We start from the raw sequence: 22,330 nt of genomic DNA on the forward strand, positions 1-22,330 counted from the left end.
TGTCTTGGTATACTTGACCAACCCTTGATTGATTAGATTGGTCTGGTTTGGTTAAGGATGTTAATTAACAACTTTGAGGTCATGAGTTCAAACCTTACTGACATATGTAGGGTGCGTGTAGTTATTTAATACTTAAGTTTTTTTTTAAAATGGGTTTTTTTTTTTTTTTTTGATATCAAAGTCTCTTTTGGCCTTATGAAGATGGATGCCTAGCCTTTTGATCATGAAAAGTTATATCCTGTGGTTTTTCCTAAAATTTTCAGAATTTTCTACGTTTTCCTAAGAAGCTTGTTTCAAATTCAGACCAGAGAGATGACAGTTTGTTTCAACCATAATTGATAATTGGATACTTTCGTTTAGACTGTTGTACCGGAGCAATATCGATAGGGTTCCAATTCGTGTACCAATCGTCGATGTCACAGCATATAGTGTTTTGTTGATTCAAATACACGATATCACAATACTATCACTATATGTTTGCGATCCTAATTAATCTTAGGATTATAATGGGGGAAAGGATTCAAGTACGTACTAATGGATTTTACAGTTACCAGTAGCAGCCATCAGATTCGGCATTGAGGACGTTGATAAAAGTAAGGACAAGTTTGAGCTGGTTATGACTGCTGTCGATATGTCAACATTGACGGGTTCAGGTTTCTCAAACTTGAGCACAGTGTTGATAAGGATCTCCCTGTTATATGTAAGCACTGGCTTATATATGTTGGAATTCTTTTGCTCCTTTTTCTCACACTTGATAGAATGGATGGTATATTATAGACGTTGTAATAATGTGAAGAAGTGTATAACTTGGTGTTAAATGTTAGTGTTGTCTGCAAGTGAGGATACACAGCTTGTGATGAAAGGAATATCGAATGGAGCCTGTGATTATCTGCTGAAACCTGTTAGAGTGGAGCAGCTGAAGCTCATCTGGCAACATGTGTTCAGGATCAGGAGGAGGACAGAGAACAATGTTGATTTAAAGGAAAATATTTCTGTTGCCGCCGCTTGTTATTGTTGTGCCTCGCCAATCTCCCTCTCAACCAAAAGAAGACGGATGCAGAACAATACGGATCTTTTAAAATCATCATCATCAACCCTGCTAAAGCAAAACACCGATCGGCTTGTTAGGTTTATGAAAATGAGTCGTCAAAAGTTACAAGCTGATATCAACAGTCTGTGTTCTTCATTCTTGCTCAAAGTTATTTTTCTTTTAGAAGAACGAAGAAATTCAAATACTACTTATTTTTACCTTAAATTCATTTTGATACATGCAGACGCTGAGGCTGTTGCAGATCCGATTACAGTGCTAGCAACAGAAAAAATGAGGGCAATCCAGGTATTAAATATGGTCATATATAATCGTTTATTTTCACCTGAGAACGTACTTTACTGTTCTTTTCTCTCTTGTTTTTTTTTTTTTTGGCAGAACCGTAGGCTGTTTTCTAAAGCATATGCTGATGCAATGGCAGCACGCGCTTCACATTCTTCTCCACATCTGCCAATGGTTGGTATGTAAAACACTACACTCTGCTCTGTGTATTTCTGGAATTTCGTACTTTATAGCCTAAATTATAGTTGAAACTTTATTTGTTATAGTGAATGAATGCTGAACAGGAATATTGAATTCTGTCATATTCGTAAAGCTATTGCTTAGTAGAACGTTTTGTAAGTATACAAATTATGTCTTATATTTCTGTTTGGATGCAGATGATCTTTCCCTCCGAAACGAGGAGTTGAATCGGCAGAATAGGCGTCTGCAGGTAGCTAGATATTTCCTCTATTTCATCACAAGCTAGCGTTATTCCCTTATATAATATATACATGCATCTTCCAGTTCCTGCAGGATCAATGTAGGCTTTATAGAAGTGGCTCACTCTCACAATACAAACCGCATATCGAACCCATAGATGATTAATTGTTTAGGGGCCAGGTTCTTATTTGGGGGTTGTTTCTTGGCAACAGCAGCAGCTTTTGGCCTAAATTAGTTAGGCACCAATGAGACTCACAACTTACCATGAGTTGCAATAATATATATGCCTCTTAAGTCTTAATCGATGAGGTTATGAAAAAGAGTAATGGCTCATATACAAGCATTTTTACTGCTACTACTATTCTTGTTCAAGAGGAGGGATTCGATCACAACAACAGATGAAGTCGAAACCAACTAATTATCTCTGAAGGTATGGTGCCATTAACATCTTCTAGAAATTTTATTTGACTATTAAGATGTCTCTTGGCGACTTTCCTACCTGAAGCAAGTAAACTAAGAAACTAATTCATAGGCTTCTCAGATCAAATATACTGATTGGACATTTGGACCAACTAAAACATTGTATTAAAAGTCATTCCTGGCATTCAAAGTCCGTGCGTTGCCTTAGTTTACCGGCGACCATAACTCACACGGTGGTAATTCTATATATATATATATATATATAAATACACCGGGCACTTGACTGTTTCAATGGCATGTTTATATGTTTGAAGCCTCCATGACAAGGATGAACCAACAATTTAGCAGCAACATGTGAATGATGTGATCACAAGCGTATGCTTCAATCAAAACAAGATCCAGAAAACTAGTACTGTCCATCAAGTTTGATATCACTTATACATAGTTCAGACTTCAGACAACAGACATTGAACGATACGTCCAACTTTCTGGTTTTCGTTTTCTGTAACTGTCCAATGGCCGGCCGGAATGCACTGAATTTTATTAAATCGGGTTGAGTTGAAGTAAATAAGTTGGACTACGCTACTGCAAAGTCGACACAACTATTCAGACAAGCGAATTGTCTGCAAGCTGACTTCTGTGCGTTCTAAGTTGATGAAGCTGTACGTAGTAACGTAGTGTATACAAAGGTAAATTAACTAATCTCTCATGTCTCACAGCATCATTCCAGATAATTAGACCTTGTCTTACTTTGCTATATATGCATGTTTGCTTTTAATTTGGATCAAGCTTTTGATGCTTAATTACTTAACTTGGTCACAAAATTACCACCAGGAAACTTACAACACTAAATGCCTGACCCCAAAGCATTATGACAAAACTTGTGGAAACTACCAAGTCGTCTAGAGAGACTAGAGCTTTTTCATATCCACTTCGCTCTATAAAAACCACATCCGTCGCTGACCAATACTTCTACACGTACCCCAAAATATCAGTGATCGATCATGGCTACCCTAACAACATTCATGTCATCAGTGATTCTCATTCTCGTAATCCTTTGCCCTAGTATTCATGCTAAACCTAGTAAAGGAATCAGAGCAGCCTATTGGCCGTCGTTCAATTCATTCCCCGCTTCCTCTATACAAACCTCTCTTTTCACCCACATTTACTACGCCTTCCTCCTTCCCGATCCCGCCACTTTCAAACTCACCATCACCTCCGAGGACCAAACCAAGCTACCCGACTTCATCTCATCCCTCCGCGCCCTAAACCCTCCCGTCAAAACCCTCCTCTCCATCGGAGGCGGCGGTAACAACGCCACAGTGTTCTCGGAGATGGTTAGCACCAAACAGAGCCGTCAAGTCTTCATCAACTCCTCCATCGAAATAGCCCGGAAGTACGGCTTCCATGGTGTCGACTTGGATTGGGAGTTTCCGGCTGACGTGGTCGACATGTCAAACCTCGCTCTGTTGTACAAGCAGTGGAGACAATCTCTAGACCAGGAAGCTAAAGCTAGCGGCAAGCCACGTCTGCTCTTAACCTCCGCCGTGTATTACGCTTCGGAATTTACAGTCTACGGCGGGCCGAGATCATACCCGGCCGGAGCAATAAGTAAGTACTTGGATTGGGCGAGTCCGATGTGCTTTGACTATCACGGCTCTTGGGAAAACTTCACCGGCGCACATGCAGCCTTGTATGACTCCAAGAGTAATATCAGTACTGACTACGGAATCCGTTCGTGGATTCAGGCGGGTGTACCGGCCAAGAAGCTTGTGATGGGCCTACCTCTTTATGGGAAGAGTTGGACGCTCCGGGACCAGAAGGTGAATGGTGTCGGGGCCGCGGCGGTGGGCGTTGGGCCCGGTGATGGTGGCATTTTGCTGTATCATCAGATAGTTGACTTGAACGCTCGAACTAACGCAACGGTTGTGTTTGACAACCAGACAGTGTCTTACTATTCCTACTCGGGTAGCACTTGGATTGGGTACGATGATGTTGGATCTGTCAGGTTGAAGGTTCGGTTTGCCAAGAAAATGGGCTTGGGTGGGTATTTCTTTTGGGCTCTGGGCCAGGACAAAGATTGGATCCTATCACACCAAGGTAAACCACAACACTTCGATTTTGATATGTGATTCTGAGGGATGTTATGATTGTTATCATTAGGTTTGAGATTAACTGATTGATGCTTTGTTCATTGGCAGCTTCAGATACTTGGAAATATGGCGGGGGATCGGTCTGAAGGAACTATATTTGACAGTTAGCCATTTGTATTACCAGCCTTTTACCCGTGCATATTTACACGGAATCACGTTCACGATCACCTAGAAATAAGCGTGAGCGGTTAAATAAATATTTGCCGTATTATACAGTTTTTCATCCAACTAACCGGTAGTTTTTATGATTATTTATTTAATTTTTTTTGATTTTTATTTAGCTTTTACTATAACAATCTTTGTTTTTATTTGTGTTAGTAAGTTCATTAAAGATAATTATGGAAGTTCATAATTTGGTAAAGTTTTTGAGGACCTGGATTTATAGTAATAGAGATGTGTGTATGCTTTATTCTTAATTAAGGGGTCTTCTTCTATGATTGGTTTATCAGCATATTGTTATGTTATACAGTTTCAGATCAGAACTAATTGAATTAAGCTTGGCCTTGCCGTGTCCTCAAAGCAATCAGCTAACAGTTATATAACTACTTGTGGCTTGAACTAAACTATGATTGGACTTGAGTGAAGTAATAGAAGACATAATTGATGAGGCAAATATATGGATTGGAGAGAGGGAAGAGGAAGATTGTAGGAAAGTCACTCTAACATGCATGTTTATAAAGTAAGAGCATATATAAATAGTATAGGTAGGTTATGGACCTATAAATAGCCAAGTTGCATATATAATGTTGTTCTTATAGTCTAGCTAGAGAGGTAATTGTATATATAGTTGCTACTTGCTAGCTAGTCATGCCAAATTAAGGGTAAAGACATGTGACTCAAAAGGCAAAGGAATCTCAAGATTTTGCACCCAACATAGAATCTTCTAAATATGCATATCTTAACACCACAAACTATATCATATTTTGAGAGAGCCTGTGGCTAGCTATAGAGGGAATAGAGAATTGAGCTGCTTTTGTTATCATGCCTAAGTTTGTTTGATTAATTATCATTATGTGTCTGGTTAGTCAAATGATGATATATGCTTTTGATCGATGATAATATATAAGCTAGCTCGATCAGTCATTGGTGTTTTGTTTAGGGCCAGATAATATTCCATTATTCCAAGATGCCATAGCAAAGCCACTTAACTGTCATTAGCGAGCTGCTTAATCTTCCATGTTAAGACTTCACAGCATAAATTAATTAGTCCCTCTTTCTCCATCATCGTCGATCTCCAAGCAAACTAATATTATATATTGTAACAGCAATCCCTTCTCAAACCATACATACTTGTGGTTATTGCTCACCACCGATGCTAACAATATTTTCACTTAATTTTCAACTGTCTATCATAATAAGTTAACCGAACCGGATTCAACGCACAAAAATATACTTACACTATTAATGTGGAAATGCTCAAATCATCGTATGCGAAGATAAAATGAAGACAAGAGACTCTCAATTCATTCCTTTCATTTTTATTTTTGATCCGATCAAATTAAGCTCTCACAATAAGAGTACATCTTCTTCGACCTCATGTCCACACCTCCTGTATCGGTACCATATAGAATTAGTTTTTGTAGGTTTCAATTTTGTTAACGGATTAGTATATATTTATGATAGTGTAACGTGGATGACCAGATCAAAATATTACATATTATTTGCTTTAGTGCGTAGAAGAATTTTCGTAAGTTAACAAGTAGCCTATAACTAGCTTATAATTTCGAACGAGCTAGGTTTTCAGACATATATGAGGGAAGCAATTTCATCCTTCGATCAGCTATATTTGTATGCATGTGTCTCGCTCCTAGCTAGATCTTGTACGCGTACGATGATCATGGAATAGAGTATAACAGCTCATGCATGCAGAAGAATAACACAAAGAAGATGAAGAGGGATCGATAATCAATCACTGATTTTTAAGTCAGTGCAGTAACAAAGTTGGAAGCTAGCTCGTTTGGAGGGTTGAGTAATAGAGACTGGCCCCTTAATATACAACGGAATCGAAAGAGATAACACCTAGTATAGCTTTCCAGATGACTCTCGGCAGTTAGGTGTAAGTCTCCATCTTAGTATCATATCAATAGCTAATTAAATGAACGGTTAAGATTAAATAAAAACATCTGATTTAAATACGATTTAAATGCACGTTGGTGCATACAAGAATAAATTATTTTTTATATGACTCTGACAGCTGGGGTTAATTATTTGTATGTATGAATACTCCACTAGATCAGAATGATGGAGAAATTTAAGCTTTAGCTAGCTAGCAGCTGGGTATTTTTTTCATATGTATATATGCATGTAGTGGACAATCCATTTATCTTGAAGGTGATTTGGTACTGCAGATGTTGGGATTGATTGGTTCTCATCGCTAATCATCACTCACTCTCCGTCTCTTTCTCCAACTCATCCCACCACCTTTCACAACTTCTTGGATTTGTCTCTCTCCCTCTCCCTCTCCATTTCACTATAAATCATCATTTTCTGTATTTCATGTGTATTCCTTAAATTTGTCATTTTAAGAGAGAACATAATAACGAAAATATAACCGGCTATTGATATGAATGTAAAAACAGGAAATAGAAGAAACATTGCAGTCTTACAAAATCATGAAAAATTACTCGGTGTAAAATTAATTTCAAAACCTTGGTTAAAGTTTATTCCTCGAAATTCTACAATTATATATGTAATCCAAATTACATCCATCTATTCATCTTTTAACTATGTAAACTAGCGAATGTAGAAACTGTTGGTCAGTATTTCCAGAACCAAGGCCATATCATACATTTCTATATTTGACAAGGATTATGGAGGTCAGGTATACCTCTTTCTATGGGCATTGATTTAGTTAGAATCCAAGCTAGTATACATTAGTATGTTCAAAAACGAAGAAAGGAAGAAATGTAAGGAACCTAATATCGAAAGAAGCCACGTTCATTACTTCACTTGATCGGTTTTCAGTTTTATATGATTGAGACTTTGTTTGTCTGAGAAAGAATGCAAGCCCCAACTCAAACCTGCTTTATATATGTCCGCATGACACCTACATTAAGCATATACTCAAACTCGTGGCCAAAATTATTGATTAATTGAACTTATTTCCAGCAAGAAAGTTTATAAAAGCTGAAGCATATATGAAAACCACCCAGATCAGAAAACTGGAGGAATATTCTTTCTACCACTAGCCTTCATAGTTCATACCAATCATATGCTAATACTATAAATGATACTTTTGGTATTATAATCGACGAATTTGCATAATGACATTTCTCAAACATTTTGTTCATAACACTCTTTTAAGACTACAAATTTGATTTCTAACAGTGCATGTACATGATAACGAAGAACATGAAAGGAAATAATCTAAAAGAATCACCCATCCCGTTTAATCCTCTTAGAATCTGCAGATAAGTTTTTCATTTGGAGAGGATAATAAGTGAAACAACCCAAGTTGGTAAGTAAAAGATTCTGGATTTATTTCCCTTTTGATATGAGCCATTTTTTTTTTTGTCTTACTTCTTAGAAAGAATTAAACATCAAACAGTCATCTGATGCGTGGTGGAGCACGCGCTTGAGAAATCAAAATTAAATTATTCGAAATCTTTTCGAGATTCTTACCACTGAAACGAAATTAAAACCAGGCAGAAAAAAAGGATTCATTTTAGGAAAGTCTTCAGAGTTCTGGTTGTTCCAGCTTTCACTTCCTTGAGATTCCATTTTAGTTTCTTTGTTTCTCATTCCCTACAAAACTTAAACCACTCCCTATGAGGCATCATTACTACTAATCATCATTGGTCTTCACCAATCCATCTTCCCTGTTTTTTTTATTTCATAGATTCTGGGTCGTCCAGGCTCATAATTATTAAGCTTTCAAGATTTCAACTTTTCTGTGTTTTCTTCATCAAGTTCTCTACTTGAAAAGATGACTATTGAGCCATTATTTGATGATCAAAGAGATCAATTTCCTATTGGAATGCGTGTTCTTATCGTCGACGATGATGTCACTTGCCTGCGGGTCTTGGAGACTATGCTTTATAAGTGCCAGTATCATGGTGTGTTTGTGTTGCTTCTGTTCTCACTCTGTGGATTTTGGTTTCAAGCTCTTTGCTTTTGTTTGGTATTGAAATCGTGTTCTTTTGATATGTTATGCACAATCTGTTTGTGATTTGATTGTACTTTGGCTCTTCTTGGCCAATGTCCTAATTCGATATCTGCTTCTTAAATATCTGTTCTTGACAAATTCAATACTCTGGGAAGTCATGTTATTCGATTTTCTCTTAGATATCGTAGTTAGATCGAGGAGATCAAAGGGGGTCTCAACTATATTCAAATTAGTTGTTTATGTGAATGTCTATTTGGTAGTATCAGAGCATTGGATCTCTTTATTGGATGACTTGTTTATTGCGCCATCTGCACTTTCAGTTTTAACACTGTAGAAGATTGATGTGTTTATTTTTATGTTGGATTTTTGCAGTTACGGCTACCAGTCATGCATTTACAGCATTGGAGTTGTTAAGAGGAAACAAGAACAAGTTTGACTTGGTTATTAGTGATGTCCAAATGCCAGACATGGATGGATTCAAGTTGCTCGAGCTTGTCGGGCTTGAGATGGATCTCCCTGTTATAAGTAAATCCACAACCATTGTTCACTATCTCCGTTGTGTTGTCCCTAGCTGCCTGTGCATATTTAAAGTCTTAACTTCTAACAATTGAAGACAGCATCGTGATTAGTTATACAAGTCAAAGAACAGAGTTTTCAGTTTTAACAAGAAGTCTTCACAGTGTGCAAATGTTGAGTTATAGAAATCTACTATTTTGTAAAATTGAACAACAGACAATGAGTTCTGACAGTTTAAAGTTCTTAAACTGCAGTCTACTCTTAGGCTTGTAAGAGCATATCTGCTGCTAACGCTTTTTATTCCCTTTTCTGTTGTGGTCTGAATTCAGTATTAATTATGAATTGTGATATTTTCAGTGTTGTCCTCAAATGGAGATCATGAACTTGTGATGAAGGGAGTAACCCATGGAGCTTGTGATTATCTGGTAAAGCCCGTCCGTATTCAGGAGTTGAAGAACATCTGGCAACATGTTATCAGGAGAAAGAAGGGTGATTCAAAGGATCAGACAAATTCTGGCAATCAGGACAAGTCTCATATTGGAAGTTGTGGTGGAGGCATGGGTAATTCAGATCAGAATGTGAAGCTAACTAAAAAACGGAAGGATCAGGATGAGGATGAGGATGACAATCGTGATGAGGATGGGTATGATAATGACGACCCTTCGACTCAGAAAAAGCCTCGCGTTGTTTGGTCTGTAGACCTGCATCGCAAGTTTGTTGCTGCTGTTAATAAGTTGGGCATTGACAGTATGTTCTTCATCCCTCATTTAAGTTACTTGAGGAAGTTATTCTATATTTCTGATACTCCTTCAAGTGATGAATTCATTTTCTTTAAACTTTAGACAATATAGTGTGGACTCAAAAGTTGTACTAGTATAGGCCATTCATGAATCCTGTATGCATAAGCTTCTTTTCATGCATTATGTTTTTCGTTTCAGTACTAATTCCTTTTGCTTAAATTTGTTTGAATGCAGAGGCTGTACCTAAAAAGATTCTAGATTTGATGAATGAGGATAAGCTTACTAGAGAAAATGTGGCAAGCCATCTCCAGGTATGAATGCCGATATCAATAGTTCAACACAATCTTCAATCATTATCTTTCGTTTCAGGGAGCTTACCCTTCTTTTTCTGTTTTCTTTTTCTCCATTGCAGAAGTTTAGACTTTATCTCAAAAGAATCAGTTGCGTAGCAAACCAGCAAGCTAATATGATGGCAGCTATAGGCAGTTCAGATTCTTCTTATTTGCGAATGAGTACTTTCAATGGAGGTAGAAATTACCATGCATTGACTGGACCTGGACAGTTTAACAACACTGGTTTTAGATCCATGCCACTTAATGGGATGATCGGAAGAGTGAACGCTCCTGCTGGTCTGGGTCTGCATTGCCTGCCGTCTTCAGGTTCAATTAAATTGGGTCAGGGACAACATTCAAGCAACTCCATTCTTGATCAGAGCATATTTCCTGGAAACCGTAATGGAAGTATGCTTCAAGGAAATTTGGAACTTGATCAACGGCATAGTAAGGGTGTCAACGGTACACCAGTTTTTCCCATTTCCAGTGGCTTTCCAGATGCAAAACTGACCATGAGTAGATCAAGTGATTCTGTTGGGCTTACAGACAACCCAATCTTAAGTCACCCTCGAGATTTTGAAGGTGGAAGAGAATATGTAAACCAGTCTTCGCTTCCAGTGGCTCCCTTGAAAACTGAATTTTGTGCCCCCTTTCTGGATCATGGTAGATTGAATGACAGCTGGGCAAGCGCTGCTCAGTCATCTGCTTTCCGGTCAAATTCTTTTCCATCAAGTAACACAAGGGACAGTATACCTGTTGTAATGTCCTCGCAAATGCGCAACTGTCAGTTTGATGCTCCTATAAATTCAGTCTCCAGTCACTTGCAGGATCCAGGAACAGACGTGCTGATCCAACCTTCCGCAATTAGTAGCACTGCTGGGCAGATAATTGATAGTGATCCAACTCAGGGGTGGGTGTGGATGGATCATAAGCAGGATTCCCCATACTACCACTCGGATACTGTAAGTAGCTCCATGGACTCTTTGATGCCTGCTAATGTTCCTGTGGCTTTTGACCATAATTTGGACTCAAAAGGCACAACTTTACAAAGAAACATGGACTTCAATTCCATTGGACAGTCAAATTTTCTTGATCCTTTGCACACAAAATTTGATGAGATTGATAGATCATTGGAGGCGTCAATGAACATTAACTTGAAGCCAGGGTATGTTATGGACCAACGGAAGCCACAGGGTGGGGTAGTATCAAATAATTACGGGTTATTGGATGATTTAGTGAGCACAATGACAAATCAGGTATGAAACTTTAAGACTCATTTCAGTTTTCTGAAAGCCTAGTAGAAATACTTAAATTCTATGAACAGCATAGCCTCTGATCTGATAAGAGTACACTTGTATACTGAGAAGTGATAGCATTCATTATAGGTGCAACTTAGTTTCCATATCCCTATTAATTCTGTTGCATAAACTTGGTAAATTTCTCAAAATTGAACTGAAGAATTTGTTGCTTACAATTTTCATATGTTTTGTGTTACCTTCTTGATGTGAATAACATGAACTTGGTTATGCAGCTGCAAAAGAGATGAGGTGACATCAATTGGAAGGAGATTTGAACAAGTATAAGTGGACAGATCCAGAACGTACTTTTCTAGTGTAGTAATTTCATGGCATTTGCGTTGGTGTCTCTACAGTCATCAAAGTTTTGTGTTTTATTAAGAGCAAAACATCTTATTCGGACTCTCTCTCCATTAGTCAGTCATTTTAGTTAGTTTTTTTTTTCGGTCGTGAGTCATTATAGTTAGTTAGATGATGATCGAGCAGTCAGTTTCTTGTTGATTGAACAAATAAGGGCTTTGCTCAATATGTACGTACTTATAATGAAAGGGCATCCTCTGTTTCTCGATTAGTGTTAATGTTCATTCCTCTTTAGCTATACAGTGCTTAATTCTGCTTTGCCTTCCCTTTTGGTTCATATTAAGCATTTAAGCAGCTCATTTTCGCTCACTTGAATACAGGGCCAGAAGATCAAGGTTAGATTAATGACATTACAGAGTGCCTAAAACATCAATACATCATCGTCTGACCGAAGAACATTTTTTTAAAAAAATTGGTGAGGTGTGTAATGTGCCTTAACAAACGACCATATGCAAATAATAATTGGTTTTTGATTCTTTGAACAGCTTCTGATAAATCACAATCATAGATGTACATAATCTCATCCAATAATTCTTTCACGGACCACACTAGTACGAACCAAAGTACCAAACCAACTTAACTTTAATGATTAACAATGTCAAAGACTGAGTTTCACTTCACACTTCAACAGAGCAGGAAACGGGAGATTTCAATTGGTATTGGTGAAGAAATAGCGAGTGAAGGCATCGAGGTACTGTGGAAGCAACCCAATTCTCATGTCAATGCCCTTGTCATCCTTTGGATTCTGCATGAAATAAATAACCTCCGGCACTGGAGCGACCAACGGAGAAGTGTAATCGGCTTCTTCTCGTAAGAAGCCAACCTTGTGGAAGGGCATTCTGGTCCAATCAGACACTAAGGTGAGCTCCTTGAGGGGAGGAAGAGATGTCTGCTGGGAGCCACCAGCTGCAACTCCCTCCATGTACGACTTGACGTACTTGTTTGTCACAGACTTCTTGGCCTCCCTTATCTTGTCGACAATGGCTTTGTGGTCGGATTGGTCAACTTGTGAGGCGGTCAGCGCAACAGATGCCAGGACATAAGCGTTGCCGGTGAAACCTCGAGGAAGTGGGGGCTCCACCTTGTTCCTCGCGTCTACAGAAAACTGCAAGCACACCATTGTTTCCGTGCTCAATCCTAAAGCCAAAGTCTTCGCCTGAGACCCACCACATATGGTGCATACATATTTATTCAGTTCACATATAGATCAATAGTGGAAAGAAAGCCAATATTCACTGATATATTTTTACTGGTTTGGCAAGCTAGAAATTTACCTTCCAGAGGTGAGCTGCTACAAGTTCAAAAGAGGAACATGAAAAGTTGTCACCAACCACCTGCTTCTTCAAACATTTGAGGAATGCACTGCTCAAATGAAAGGTCTTGTGAACATAACTACTATCATCATTGCTGCTCTTGATCATCAGGAGATCAGTGGATGCAACTGTTGCTGCTGATTGCATTATTAGTTGATACAAATGATCTATGGCAGCAGCCCTACGGCCTTCATCGTCATCATCATCATCATGACATGGATAGTTGTCAACCATCTTCAACAGGGTGTCTCTGTCGTGCACCAGTGCTACTACTGGTGTAGGCTGCAGCTCATCATCCATTATTATGACGTCTAATTCGTTTTGAATTTGCTTGATATCAGAATTAGAAGCCCATGCACACATAAACTCATATGCAGCTGGTCCATCAAACAACGAATGGCTGATGCCAATGCCAATTGAGCACCCTCCGCATCCAAACTTGGTCACCTACATTTACATTAGATTCATGCATTCTATCAAAATAAAATTAACCCTAATTAACGATTATAAGAAAAACAAATTAAGAGATAACTTATCTTAGTTTTGACGAAAATAAATTAGAATTTGGATCGACATTAACGTGTTTCAATTAGGAAGGGGCTGCTAGTTCACTAACTGATATATGCAGTACGTTATGGATGATTAAGTCATTAGGTATGTACCTGAGCAGCAACTAGCGGCATCTGAGAGAAATGATCTCCTTCTTGATCATCAAACACAGGGAGAGGAGGCTTGTAAACCAAGTTTTCGAAGAAATCATTGTATTGAGAGAGGTCTCCAAGCTCGGATATCTGAACCGCAGTGGCTGCCTTGGCAAGAACAGTACCTCTGTTGTTGCACAACAAGTTAAGACCACCAAGATTGGAGTTAAGGTTGACGTCGTCGTCGGTGGGGCTGGTCATGATCAATCTACCTGCCGCCGGGTACCAGATGGATAGAGTCTTTTCCAAGCCTGACTTCAAGCTTTCGAAAACAGAATCAAGGGACCAAAGTGGACTATGATCAGCAGAGGAGGTGGTGGGATATTTGTAAAAGAAAACCAAGTACATAAGAAGTGGACACTGGCGGTCCAGGTTTGAGAGGTTGACAACTTTCGGAGGCTGCAGCGAATCAAGTGCAGAAGAAACCAGTAAGGTTTCTGTGATTGAAACTCTCCTGATGATTAAGTCGTGATCATGATCATGATCACCTAATTCACTACTGGCCATATCTGATCAGTACGTACGTAGATACTGCAGGATGAGAACAAGCTAGCTAGTAGTAAGTAATATAATCAAACTGTTTCTGTTAATACAAGTGTGAGAGAGAAGGGAAGCAACGAGCTGGTAGATATATAGAAATCGGAGAATGAAGAGAGGTACACAGTACTAGTGGTACTGTAGCCACAAGCCAATCATTTTAAACAGTGAATTCTTTGTATATAGATGATTAAGGCGGCTTTAATCTGAATTTGCATGCTACTGTAGTTTCAAAGTAAGTCCTAGTATTATTTATATGGTGATCGATCTGTCTCGCACTTGAAGGAAGATAGATAATGACCACTATATAGCTACTGATCGATAATTGTCTATGTATGCTACATTATTGGTACGTCTATATATCTGAGTTTCTGTCTTAACCTTCAACCTCTTGTCTATTTCCATTTGATTAACGACTGATCGACTATAGTGTGTAGTACTATATGATCCCATATAACAACGCCTATATGATCTATCAGTTTCGTTGAGAGATAAACTTATTGCTTTCCTGTTTTGGTGAAAGATAGGTGGACTTGTGAATTGATCGATCGGGGGAATTGAAGAAGCAAGAAGTGGTGGGGGTGTTCATGTGGTTGTCGTTATTGTGTGAGATAGAGATTGAGAGAGAGGGATAGCTAGGGTTAGGGTTAGAGCTAGGTAATTAATATAGGGTAAATTTGCAGGTGACTCTTCAATCTGATAGCAGGGCGCCAAAGACAAGGCCATGGGCAAAGCAATGATATAAGAATGCATGCGTGATTTCAAAGCCCTAGTCTTGTCTCTCGGTGTATCGACTTTTTCCAGCACTTGCCTTATTTCCAGGATGAAATAATCCTGTGTTTCATATATAAAATGATCTAAGCAAAAGATACGAACCCCCTTCATGTTACTCAAAAGCAACAAAATACATACAAAAAAGTAGGTACCACAGGTCTGCAGCCTAAGTAAGACTTTATCTTCAGAGTCCAGACCAGAAGAAAGTAAAGACTTTAATTTGAAGGTTGTTTAATACTTATCTTGGTGGTTCAGGGAGTATATATGATACGAGTGCGGCTCTTCACTACCCTTTGCATCATCATGATCCTACGCTTTAGATTGTGAAAGACAACTACTCGATCGTACATGTTTGTCTAATTAGATTTCTATAATGCTGGATGCTTCTACTTTCAATTGTGGAATAATGTTTAGGATCATCAAGTTTTCATTATTTATTTATTGAATCATATAGAATAAAATTTGTCCTCAAAATGTAAATGGTTTGTTTGTTTTTGGCATACCTACAACCACAAACATAGCAAATTTCTATACTACTTGATCATGTCGTATGAATCATCATGATCATGTATAGTCGGATTATATTATGTTTGTGGGGTGAGGTGAGTTAACTTCAAATCAATAGTGGTGGTTGCTACTAATATACGATAAGCTCAGCATCCATACCATAATACTGGTCAAGTCATGTTATATACGAGAGGTATTTATGGGTCCAGTATAGGGCATAGACAACTAGTTGAATTTGAAATTTTGAAGACCAAAACCTAACCTTTTAAAACAAATTTAATCTAAATTTCAATCATAGAAACTGTAATTTCACAAATGAAATATTAAGGGCAAAATAAGTTGCATTTTGTTTTTGATAAAAAAAAAAAGAAAAGATAGGACAGCTGTTTTTCTAACTACTTCTGTGAGCTAGATACTTTTGATCACTTAAGCTACGATCAACAATCCAGCGTTTTCCAGCACTGTTAGACTCTGAGGCAACCTCCGGGAGGGACTTTCATTATTCATTGGCTGTGTTGCGGGAGTCTAGCTCCATACGTTCGAGGTCGGATTCTGTTGACAAGTCTCTCATTTGAACTTCTACTGCAGGAGCAGCTTTATCTTGTGCAGAGTGTGATTCACGGGATACAAGATTGCTCTTCGACTCATCTCCTGGTTGTTTATCTGCATTTAGTGTTGGCTGTGCTGAAGTAGGAGCTTGTTGCATAGGGGGGCGAGTCCTGCTTAGCATGTCTTCACAGATAGTTTCAAAAGAAGTCTGCACTGAATGAGGGGTGACTCCTTCCACAAGTTTGCACATCTACCAACAGAACAGGAAGAAGACAAATATAAAATCTGACAAGTTATAATGATACAGTGAAGGCTAACATGCTCAAAGCCATCGACAAAAATGTCCAATAATAAATTAATTTACCTCATTATAAAGCTGAGGCAATTTTAAACGATCTGGATCGTTGTCACAAGCTGTAGCTAAAATTTCTTCCGATCCTGCAACACATGAATATTAGTTGTCACTAAGAAAATCTGGGCAGAAAGAAAAAACTGATTTTGATCTACCAGGAAGTGCTTCAAGAAACAGACTGCACTTACCGATCTCTTCAACTCTTGGCAACTGATCACCCATTCGTTGCTCAGTCTCCCCAGTGTAGGGCATATTCATGGTCTCCCTCCCAAGCTGCTCAATCTGTGCAAGCTCATTCGCATATATTTCATCCTGGGAAAATGATTGAAGTGAACAAAAGTTCAGGAGCCAAAATCAAATCGAAGGATAATGTTCCTTGCTTTTCTTCTATTTCCGAATGGAGATTATACATCATAGTTCATATTTCACAACCTTAAACTTAATAAATATCCGAATAGATTTTATGAGAACCTTAGGAGTTATAACAAGAGAAATGATATTTATAGAAGCAGTAATGGTTTAAGCTACTTTCCTATATGCTCGTATGCAGGTAACATGAGAATATAAACTTACGAAGTATTCTTTCTGTGCTTCTGCATTGTTTCCTTTTTCCAACAGAAGCACTCTTCTCTTTATAAATTCCACCAGTCTTCTTTGCATATCTCTAAAATGATGCAAAGAAGACTCTTGATATGATATGGTTCCCTGAGCTGCATTATCTCCTATTCCATTACCATTTCCAGCAGTTAAACCAGGTGCTTCTGTATTGGTATGTGCTTTGGCCTGCCCTGGGACAGAAAGATTTAGAAGCGGAAGATTCAACTCTTGACAAATAACCTCTTGAATCCCGAGGTCCTTGTCATCAACAATAGCTTGCCATCTTCCGTAGCCATGCCTTGTGATCCAAACCAAAAACAGTGTGAGTTACGCAATGTATTTATACATCATGCAGACAGGCAAATAGATGCAAAATCAAATTGCATAAAAAACAACAGAGATAGTAGACATCATTTGATAAATTTTTACTTTAACACAGCGCGCAGCAGCACTACATCATGATACTCCTTCCAAAATTTGCTACCCTTCAATCCTGGGTAACGGTACATGATGTCATCTTCATACAAAGGAGCACCTGGATTTTCTGTTGCAAACTTCACCTATACCAAAGAACAAAAGCAGGAAAAATCAAATGGGATGAAAGGTTGGTGGAAACACACCATACATAAATAAATGTAGGTACGTAAATAAATCTCCACTTGGTTAAGAGTATATTGAAATGCTGGAAATCCAAGGACAATATTGCACACATAACAATAAAACGGTGTATTAAATGTAGGTACAAACTTACTTTCTGATTAATCATAGACATAACAGAAATCCGAACAAGTACGTCTTGTATTCTGAGTCCTTCTTTAGGGACACCATCTATAACAAAGATCAGGACAGTGATACATTCTTCGTCAGAAATGCTAACGTACTGAGAGTAAACATATAAAAGAAAGGGCAGATAAGAATGACGGGATGTCCAAGGATTATTACCTGAAAAGGTAGGGGAGTCTGTTATCTCTTCAACTACATGTTGCATGAACAGAGTAGCATAACTGAAATAAAAAAATATAAAAACATTCAAAATACACCCACGGTATACTTGTAAACTATTGTAGATTTTGCCTCCTGTAAATACAGACTTCTTGTGTGTTCCCTTGTAGGGAAATGATACGGAAAATGTAAGACAATAGACCAGAAATATTTAGTAACATAACATGAAGCCTACCAGGCAATATCTATTTGCATCATTACCTTATGTTATAGGTGCAGTCAGTTAAACAGGAGACCATAAATAAAAATCATGAATACAGCTATTTTCTACTAACTCTAAGATAAGATGCAAATATGAAGGACAAGGAAAATTGGCCTTTTGCTTCTAACTTGTATGATTTTCATAGAAAAAACAGGAAAATTTAGGTATGCTAGCAGCTACCAAATATTAAGAACACATCCAATCTATCTAATATTCATCCATGTTTCCCACTGTAGTATAGATGCAAGTAGGAAGGAGAAGTTACGCTTTTATTTCTTCATATGTCTTCTGCTTCATGCGCGCTACAAACTCCTTCCAGTCATAATCCCCCATCCCAAACCTGCAGGGTGATCCACAAATTCTCGTCAGAAGAATTATACAAAAGACTATTTGAAATATAGACACACTGCTATCTCAGATCACCAGCCCCACAGGCTCAATATATTCCAGACATTATTGGCACACAAAATAAACACATGACCATTTCAAGTGATATGTAGAAACAATATTTCTCAGTCATATTGTATACAGGTCAAGTGGGGTGAAGGAGGGTCGGCAATTAATAAATAAACATAGAACATATGCATAAGCACTGGAAAAGAAGACGGTACCTCATCAAAATTTGTACAAATGCAGCCCTCTGATTTTGATTGAACCCCAAAACTTTGAATGATCTTCCTTCTCCTTCCATCAAAGGAAGGGGTTCTCCACTATCCACTGCAAAATAATTCATTTTGAAGAGGAAAGATGATCAGCATGAGATCAACTATTTGTCAAATTATTAATACACTACAGCGTCTGTCTATATACCACGAATTCTCTTTTTACTGGGCTTTCTCCCAGAAAGAGTTCCAGAAAGAGGACCAGAGGAAGCTGTTTCACCATCCGTCACTTCAGCTTCATAGTTATCATCCTCTCCATCAGAACTTACATCTTCCAAACCAGCGAGATCATCATCTTCCACAGATACCATCTGAAAAAAGCTAAGATTTTAACAGCATCTTTTGGCATGTCTAATAGTATCTTTACACCTTTTTTTACGAATGAAATTGAGAATTTAAATTATTAAAAAAAAGCCCGAAGATTTTTTTTGTATGTAGATAAGATATGATGATGTTTAACGAACATGTCCCATGATGCAAGCACCACAATCAGACCCTCATATAGTTGGCAAAAACACATCTGTTGTATAAAAAATAAATAAAACATCCCTAATGAGCAACTTGAAGAAGTACCTGCTTACGACTTCTCTTCCCTTTGCCTAAAGCAGTAAATTCTTCAACTTTATGCTCTTCATATCTGTCCTTTAACAAATCTTCCCAGAAACTTGTTTTTTCTGCACTGGTCTCTGTACTGTCCACTGCAGCCTTCTGTGGTTCCTCCTCTTCTACTGCCTCTGTTTCGTCAATGTATTTAAAATTTGCCACCTATAGCACATGATGCAGCTTTATTTAGTTTTAGCGGAAAATAAGTGCAACAAAAGAAAACAAACCAGGAAACAGAGGGAGTGAAATAAGAAATCATATGGAACATGCTGTCAACAAGTCAACGATGTTTTCATTGAATATATTAAACCAAGGAACTACCAAATGTTGCAACCCTTGATTACTAAACAGGGTGGAAGTAGAACACCAGACTACATTTACAATTTCTACAGACAGAAACTCCAGACTCCAACAATACCCAGATGAATATCTCTTTCCTCTTCATAAAGGTAAAGCTATTCCATCAGAAAGCTATTATCACAGGTAGGTTTCTTATATTTACCTTCACATATATACTCATACAAAACCACTTGAGGCATATTTTCTTAGAATGATAGATACGAATTAATGACTACATTTTCTATCTCTTCAAACTTTGGTAAGTGTTTGACTATTTATTTTATTAGGATACAGCACATCTATGTATATAAGGAAGAAAATCATGATAAAATGCACAAAGAAGGGAAAGAATCAAGAGTAATTACAATAATGTGAACTTTTATTTAATATTTTATTCTGTTTAGTACAATAGTGCGGACATGTTTTTCCCAAACTGAAAAAAGGATGTTATGGAAAATTTTGGGCAAAATTCAGGAAATATCATTTCTCTTAATTTTTTTTTTATTATTATTTTTATATGGGGATATCATTTCTCTTAATGATAGCTATAGATCAATTTCCAGAGATAGTCAATATCATAACAACTTCAAGATTGCACTTAGCATTTCTTCCTCGTGAAGAACTAAAAGTTAATCTAAATGCTACAACACTTAATTTAGCCATATAGTACCACAGAGGGACAGATTGTATGCAAATTTTTGTCTCAACCAAATATACATATTCTGCTAGTATACAATAGTCCAACCTCATCTAGAACACTACGCAAATAGTAAAAGATATGGCCAGACGAACTACCATGCTTACTTGATTAAACTGATGATTATGAGTTGCCACAACAAACACTACTTTCTTTAACGGCTAAGCCCCAGCTCATTATCAAACAGTTTAAGGATCATAAAACAACTGGACACACTAAGTGTGCTGTTGCTAGGTAATTAAGCCTTATGCACATCACCACAGCGTCTTATGCATATAAACTATAACCGTAACGACCTTAAAAACATAAAATATTTACCTTAAAGGCTTTTAAAAATCCATCTTCATCTTCATCCTCCAACAGAGCGTCATCATCACCAGCTTGTTCACGATCAAGTAATCTATCAACAGAGAAGCAAGAGGCATAAGTTGGGCACATACATTTAAATTCTGTCAATCAAGAGAAAGAAAGCTTACTACAAAATTTACCTATCTATTGCAGCATCATCATAATGAATTTGACGGGATTTTCCTGCTTCATCATTTTCATCAGCAAATAACTCCCTGGATCCATATCTGATGATATCGTCGAGCTCTTCCTAAAATGAAGTTAGAACCATCTAAAACTTTTAATTTCAGTGTAACATAATGTTCTTACTCCAATTATTAGTCAAGATATTTGCAAACCTGGTTGATGTTTTGAGCCTTTAACTTTCCAACAACCAAATGCTCTAATACCATTTTCTTCTTAGTCAGTTGCATCATTCGTTCTTCAATGGTTCCTCGTGTTATTAGCCTATAGATCATTACCTGAAACCCCAAAACCCTTTTTATGAGACTGAAATAAAAACAGAATCCAAAAGAAGAATAAATGATACCGTTGAAGTATTAAATTGAACCTTGTTAGTTTGCCCTAGTCGATGAGCTCTAGCCATAGCTTGTAGATCAGCATGAGGATTCCAATCACTGCGGAATGAAATTACCTTCCTTAGACTCCAGTAAAAAACTTCCTTCATATTTTTTATTAAAATGATTTCGGAGTTTTCAGAGTTCCATGATAACACTTTTTGAAGGATATCAAAAAAGTAAGAAAATTTTAGTATGCTTTAAATAATAAATACGTGCCTATCATATATGATCACTGTGTCAGCAGTTGCAAGGTTTATGCCCAATCCCCCAGCTCTGGTGGAAAGCAGAAAGCAAAACCTGGAAGAATTTTCAGCATTGAACCGATCTATCCTTATTTGTCTCTCAACTCCACCAACTTTGCCATCTATTCGTTCATACTGCCATTTCTGACAAAATTGAAAAATTTAAACCTTTAGATATAACCAGAAATGTTGCCAACTAGTTCATTCTGCAAAAGTAGATGCCAATGTATAAGAATGAAAACAAAAACCAACTAAGCATTTATACTTTGTATGTACAGTAGTCTTCTAGCAAATCCAACATGTGCTGAAATTGTGAATAGATAAGCACCCGGTGCCCTTGCTGATGAAGTTTTACCAGCATTTTGTCCAAAACTTGCATTTTTCCAGAAGATTCCAAAAGTTGTCTGCCAAATGGTAAAACAAATTGGAACCACATATCTCAGGATTCCACCTCAGAATGCACAATTTAGTCAATAGACTAACATTCTATGAAGCAAAAAAAACAAATATATATATATATATATACAGGAATTCTCAGGTGTGGACGTCCGCACCTGAGTGTTGGTGCGGATTTCCATTTTTGCACCACTTCCCGATCGAATTTCGTCAAACTTCTTTCTAGACATATCTAGATCATCTTGTGTAGATCATCTCTGCAAAATTTCAGCCAATTT

General features: G+C 37.7%; 4 protein-coding genes across 4 annotated transcripts in view; 2 read left to right on the forward strand and 2 right to left on the reverse strand.

Moving 5' to 3' along the window:
- The first annotated feature begins 3,125 nt into the window (after positions 1-3,125).
- On the forward strand, positions 3,126-4,547 carry LOC101294727 (chitotriosidase-1-like). Its single transcript, XM_004291897.1, has 2 exons — positions 3,126-4,270; positions 4,372-4,547. The coding sequence occupies exons 1-2, from the start codon at positions 3,175-3,177 to the stop codon at positions 4,407-4,409; spliced, it is 1,134 nt and encodes a 377-aa protein (XP_004291945.1). The 5' UTR covers positions 3,126-3,174; the 3' UTR covers positions 4,410-4,547.
- A 3,458-nt stretch (positions 4,548-8,005) lies between these two features.
- Positions 8,006-11,838, forward strand: LOC101294431 (two-component response regulator ARR12-like). The gene is made up of 6 exons (XM_004291896.1): positions 8,006-8,378; positions 8,801-8,953; positions 9,302-9,691; positions 9,919-9,995; positions 10,097-11,272; positions 11,548-11,838. Exons 1-6 carry the CDS (start codon positions 8,249-8,251, stop codon positions 11,560-11,562), a joined length of 1,941 nt encoding a protein of 646 aa, XP_004291944.1. The 5' UTR covers positions 8,006-8,248; the 3' UTR covers positions 11,563-11,838.
- Positions 11,839-12,320: 482 nt separating this feature from the next.
- LOC101292773 (omega-hydroxypalmitate O-feruloyl transferase-like) lies at positions 12,321-14,284 on the reverse strand. The gene is made up of 3 exons (XM_004293192.1): positions 13,647-14,284; positions 12,946-13,431; positions 12,321-12,827 (listed from the first exon to the last, which is right to left on the reverse strand). Exons 1-3 carry the CDS (start codon positions 14,190-14,192, stop codon positions 12,321-12,323), a joined length of 1,539 nt encoding a protein of 512 aa, XP_004293240.1. The 5' UTR covers positions 14,193-14,284.
- A 1,634-nt stretch (positions 14,285-15,918) lies between these two features.
- The window catches only part of LOC101294140 (CHD3-type chromatin-remodeling factor PICKLE-like), a 12,194-nt gene continuing 5,782 nt past the window's right edge, over positions 15,919-22,330 (reverse strand). Inside the window, 17 exon segments of the mRNA XM_004291895.1 lie at positions 15,919-16,302; positions 16,417-16,490; positions 16,593-16,716; positions 16,978-17,299; positions 17,431-17,561; positions 17,753-17,829; positions 17,944-18,005; positions 18,471-18,545; positions 18,817-18,922; positions 19,016-19,178; positions 19,441-19,632; positions 20,825-20,906; positions 20,995-21,104; positions 21,193-21,315; positions 21,405-21,471; positions 21,631-21,800; positions 21,922-22,120. Of these exon segments, the coding sequence (XP_004291943.1) occupies positions 16,003-16,302; positions 16,417-16,490; positions 16,593-16,716; positions 16,978-17,299; positions 17,431-17,561; positions 17,753-17,829; positions 17,944-18,005; positions 18,471-18,545; positions 18,817-18,922; positions 19,016-19,178; positions 19,441-19,632; positions 20,825-20,906; positions 20,995-21,104; positions 21,193-21,315; positions 21,405-21,471; positions 21,631-21,800; positions 21,922-22,120 (2,377 nt within the window). The 3' untranslated portion in view covers positions 15,919-16,002.

Source organism: Fragaria vesca, linkage group LG2, assembly GCF_000184155.1.
Source record: "Fragaria vesca subsp. vesca linkage group LG2, FraVesHawaii_1.0, whole genome shotgun sequence".
NCBI classification, from domain to species: Eukaryota; Viridiplantae; Streptophyta; class Magnoliopsida; order Rosales; family Rosaceae; genus Fragaria; species Fragaria vesca.

Bases quoted from the DNA above. Each gene is read 5' to 3' on its own strand.
- LOC101294727 (XM_004291897.1), top strand. From the start codon at position 3,175: ATGGCTACCCTAACAACATTCATGTCATCAGTGATTCTCATTCTCGTA. The intron at 4,271-4,371 runs GTAAACCACAAC...GTTCATTGGCAG, and splicing joins TTGGATCCTATCACACCAAG to CTTCAGATACTTGGAAATAT.
- LOC101294431 (XM_004291896.1), top strand. From the start codon at position 8,249: ATGACTATTGAGCCATTATTTGATGATCAAAGAGATCAATTTCCTATT. The intron at 8,379-8,800 runs GTGTGTTTGTGT...GGATTTTTGCAG, and splicing joins TTATAAGTGCCAGTATCATG to TTACGGCTACCAGTCATGCA. The intron at 8,954-9,301 runs GTAAATCCACAA...TGATATTTTCAG, and splicing joins GATGGATCTCCCTGTTATAA to TGTTGTCCTCAAATGGAGAT.
- LOC101292773 (XM_004293192.1), bottom strand. From the start codon at position 14,192: ATGGCCAGTAGTGAATTAGGTGATCATGATCATGATCACGACTTAATC. The intron at 13,432-13,646 runs GTACATACCTAA...ATGTAAATGTAG, and splicing joins TGCCGCTAGTTGCTGCTCAG to GTGACCAAGTTTGGATGCGG. The intron at 12,828-12,945 runs GTAAATTTCTAG...GGTGGGTCTCAG, and splicing joins TAGCAGCTCACCTCTGGAAG to GCGAAGACTTTGGCTTTAGG.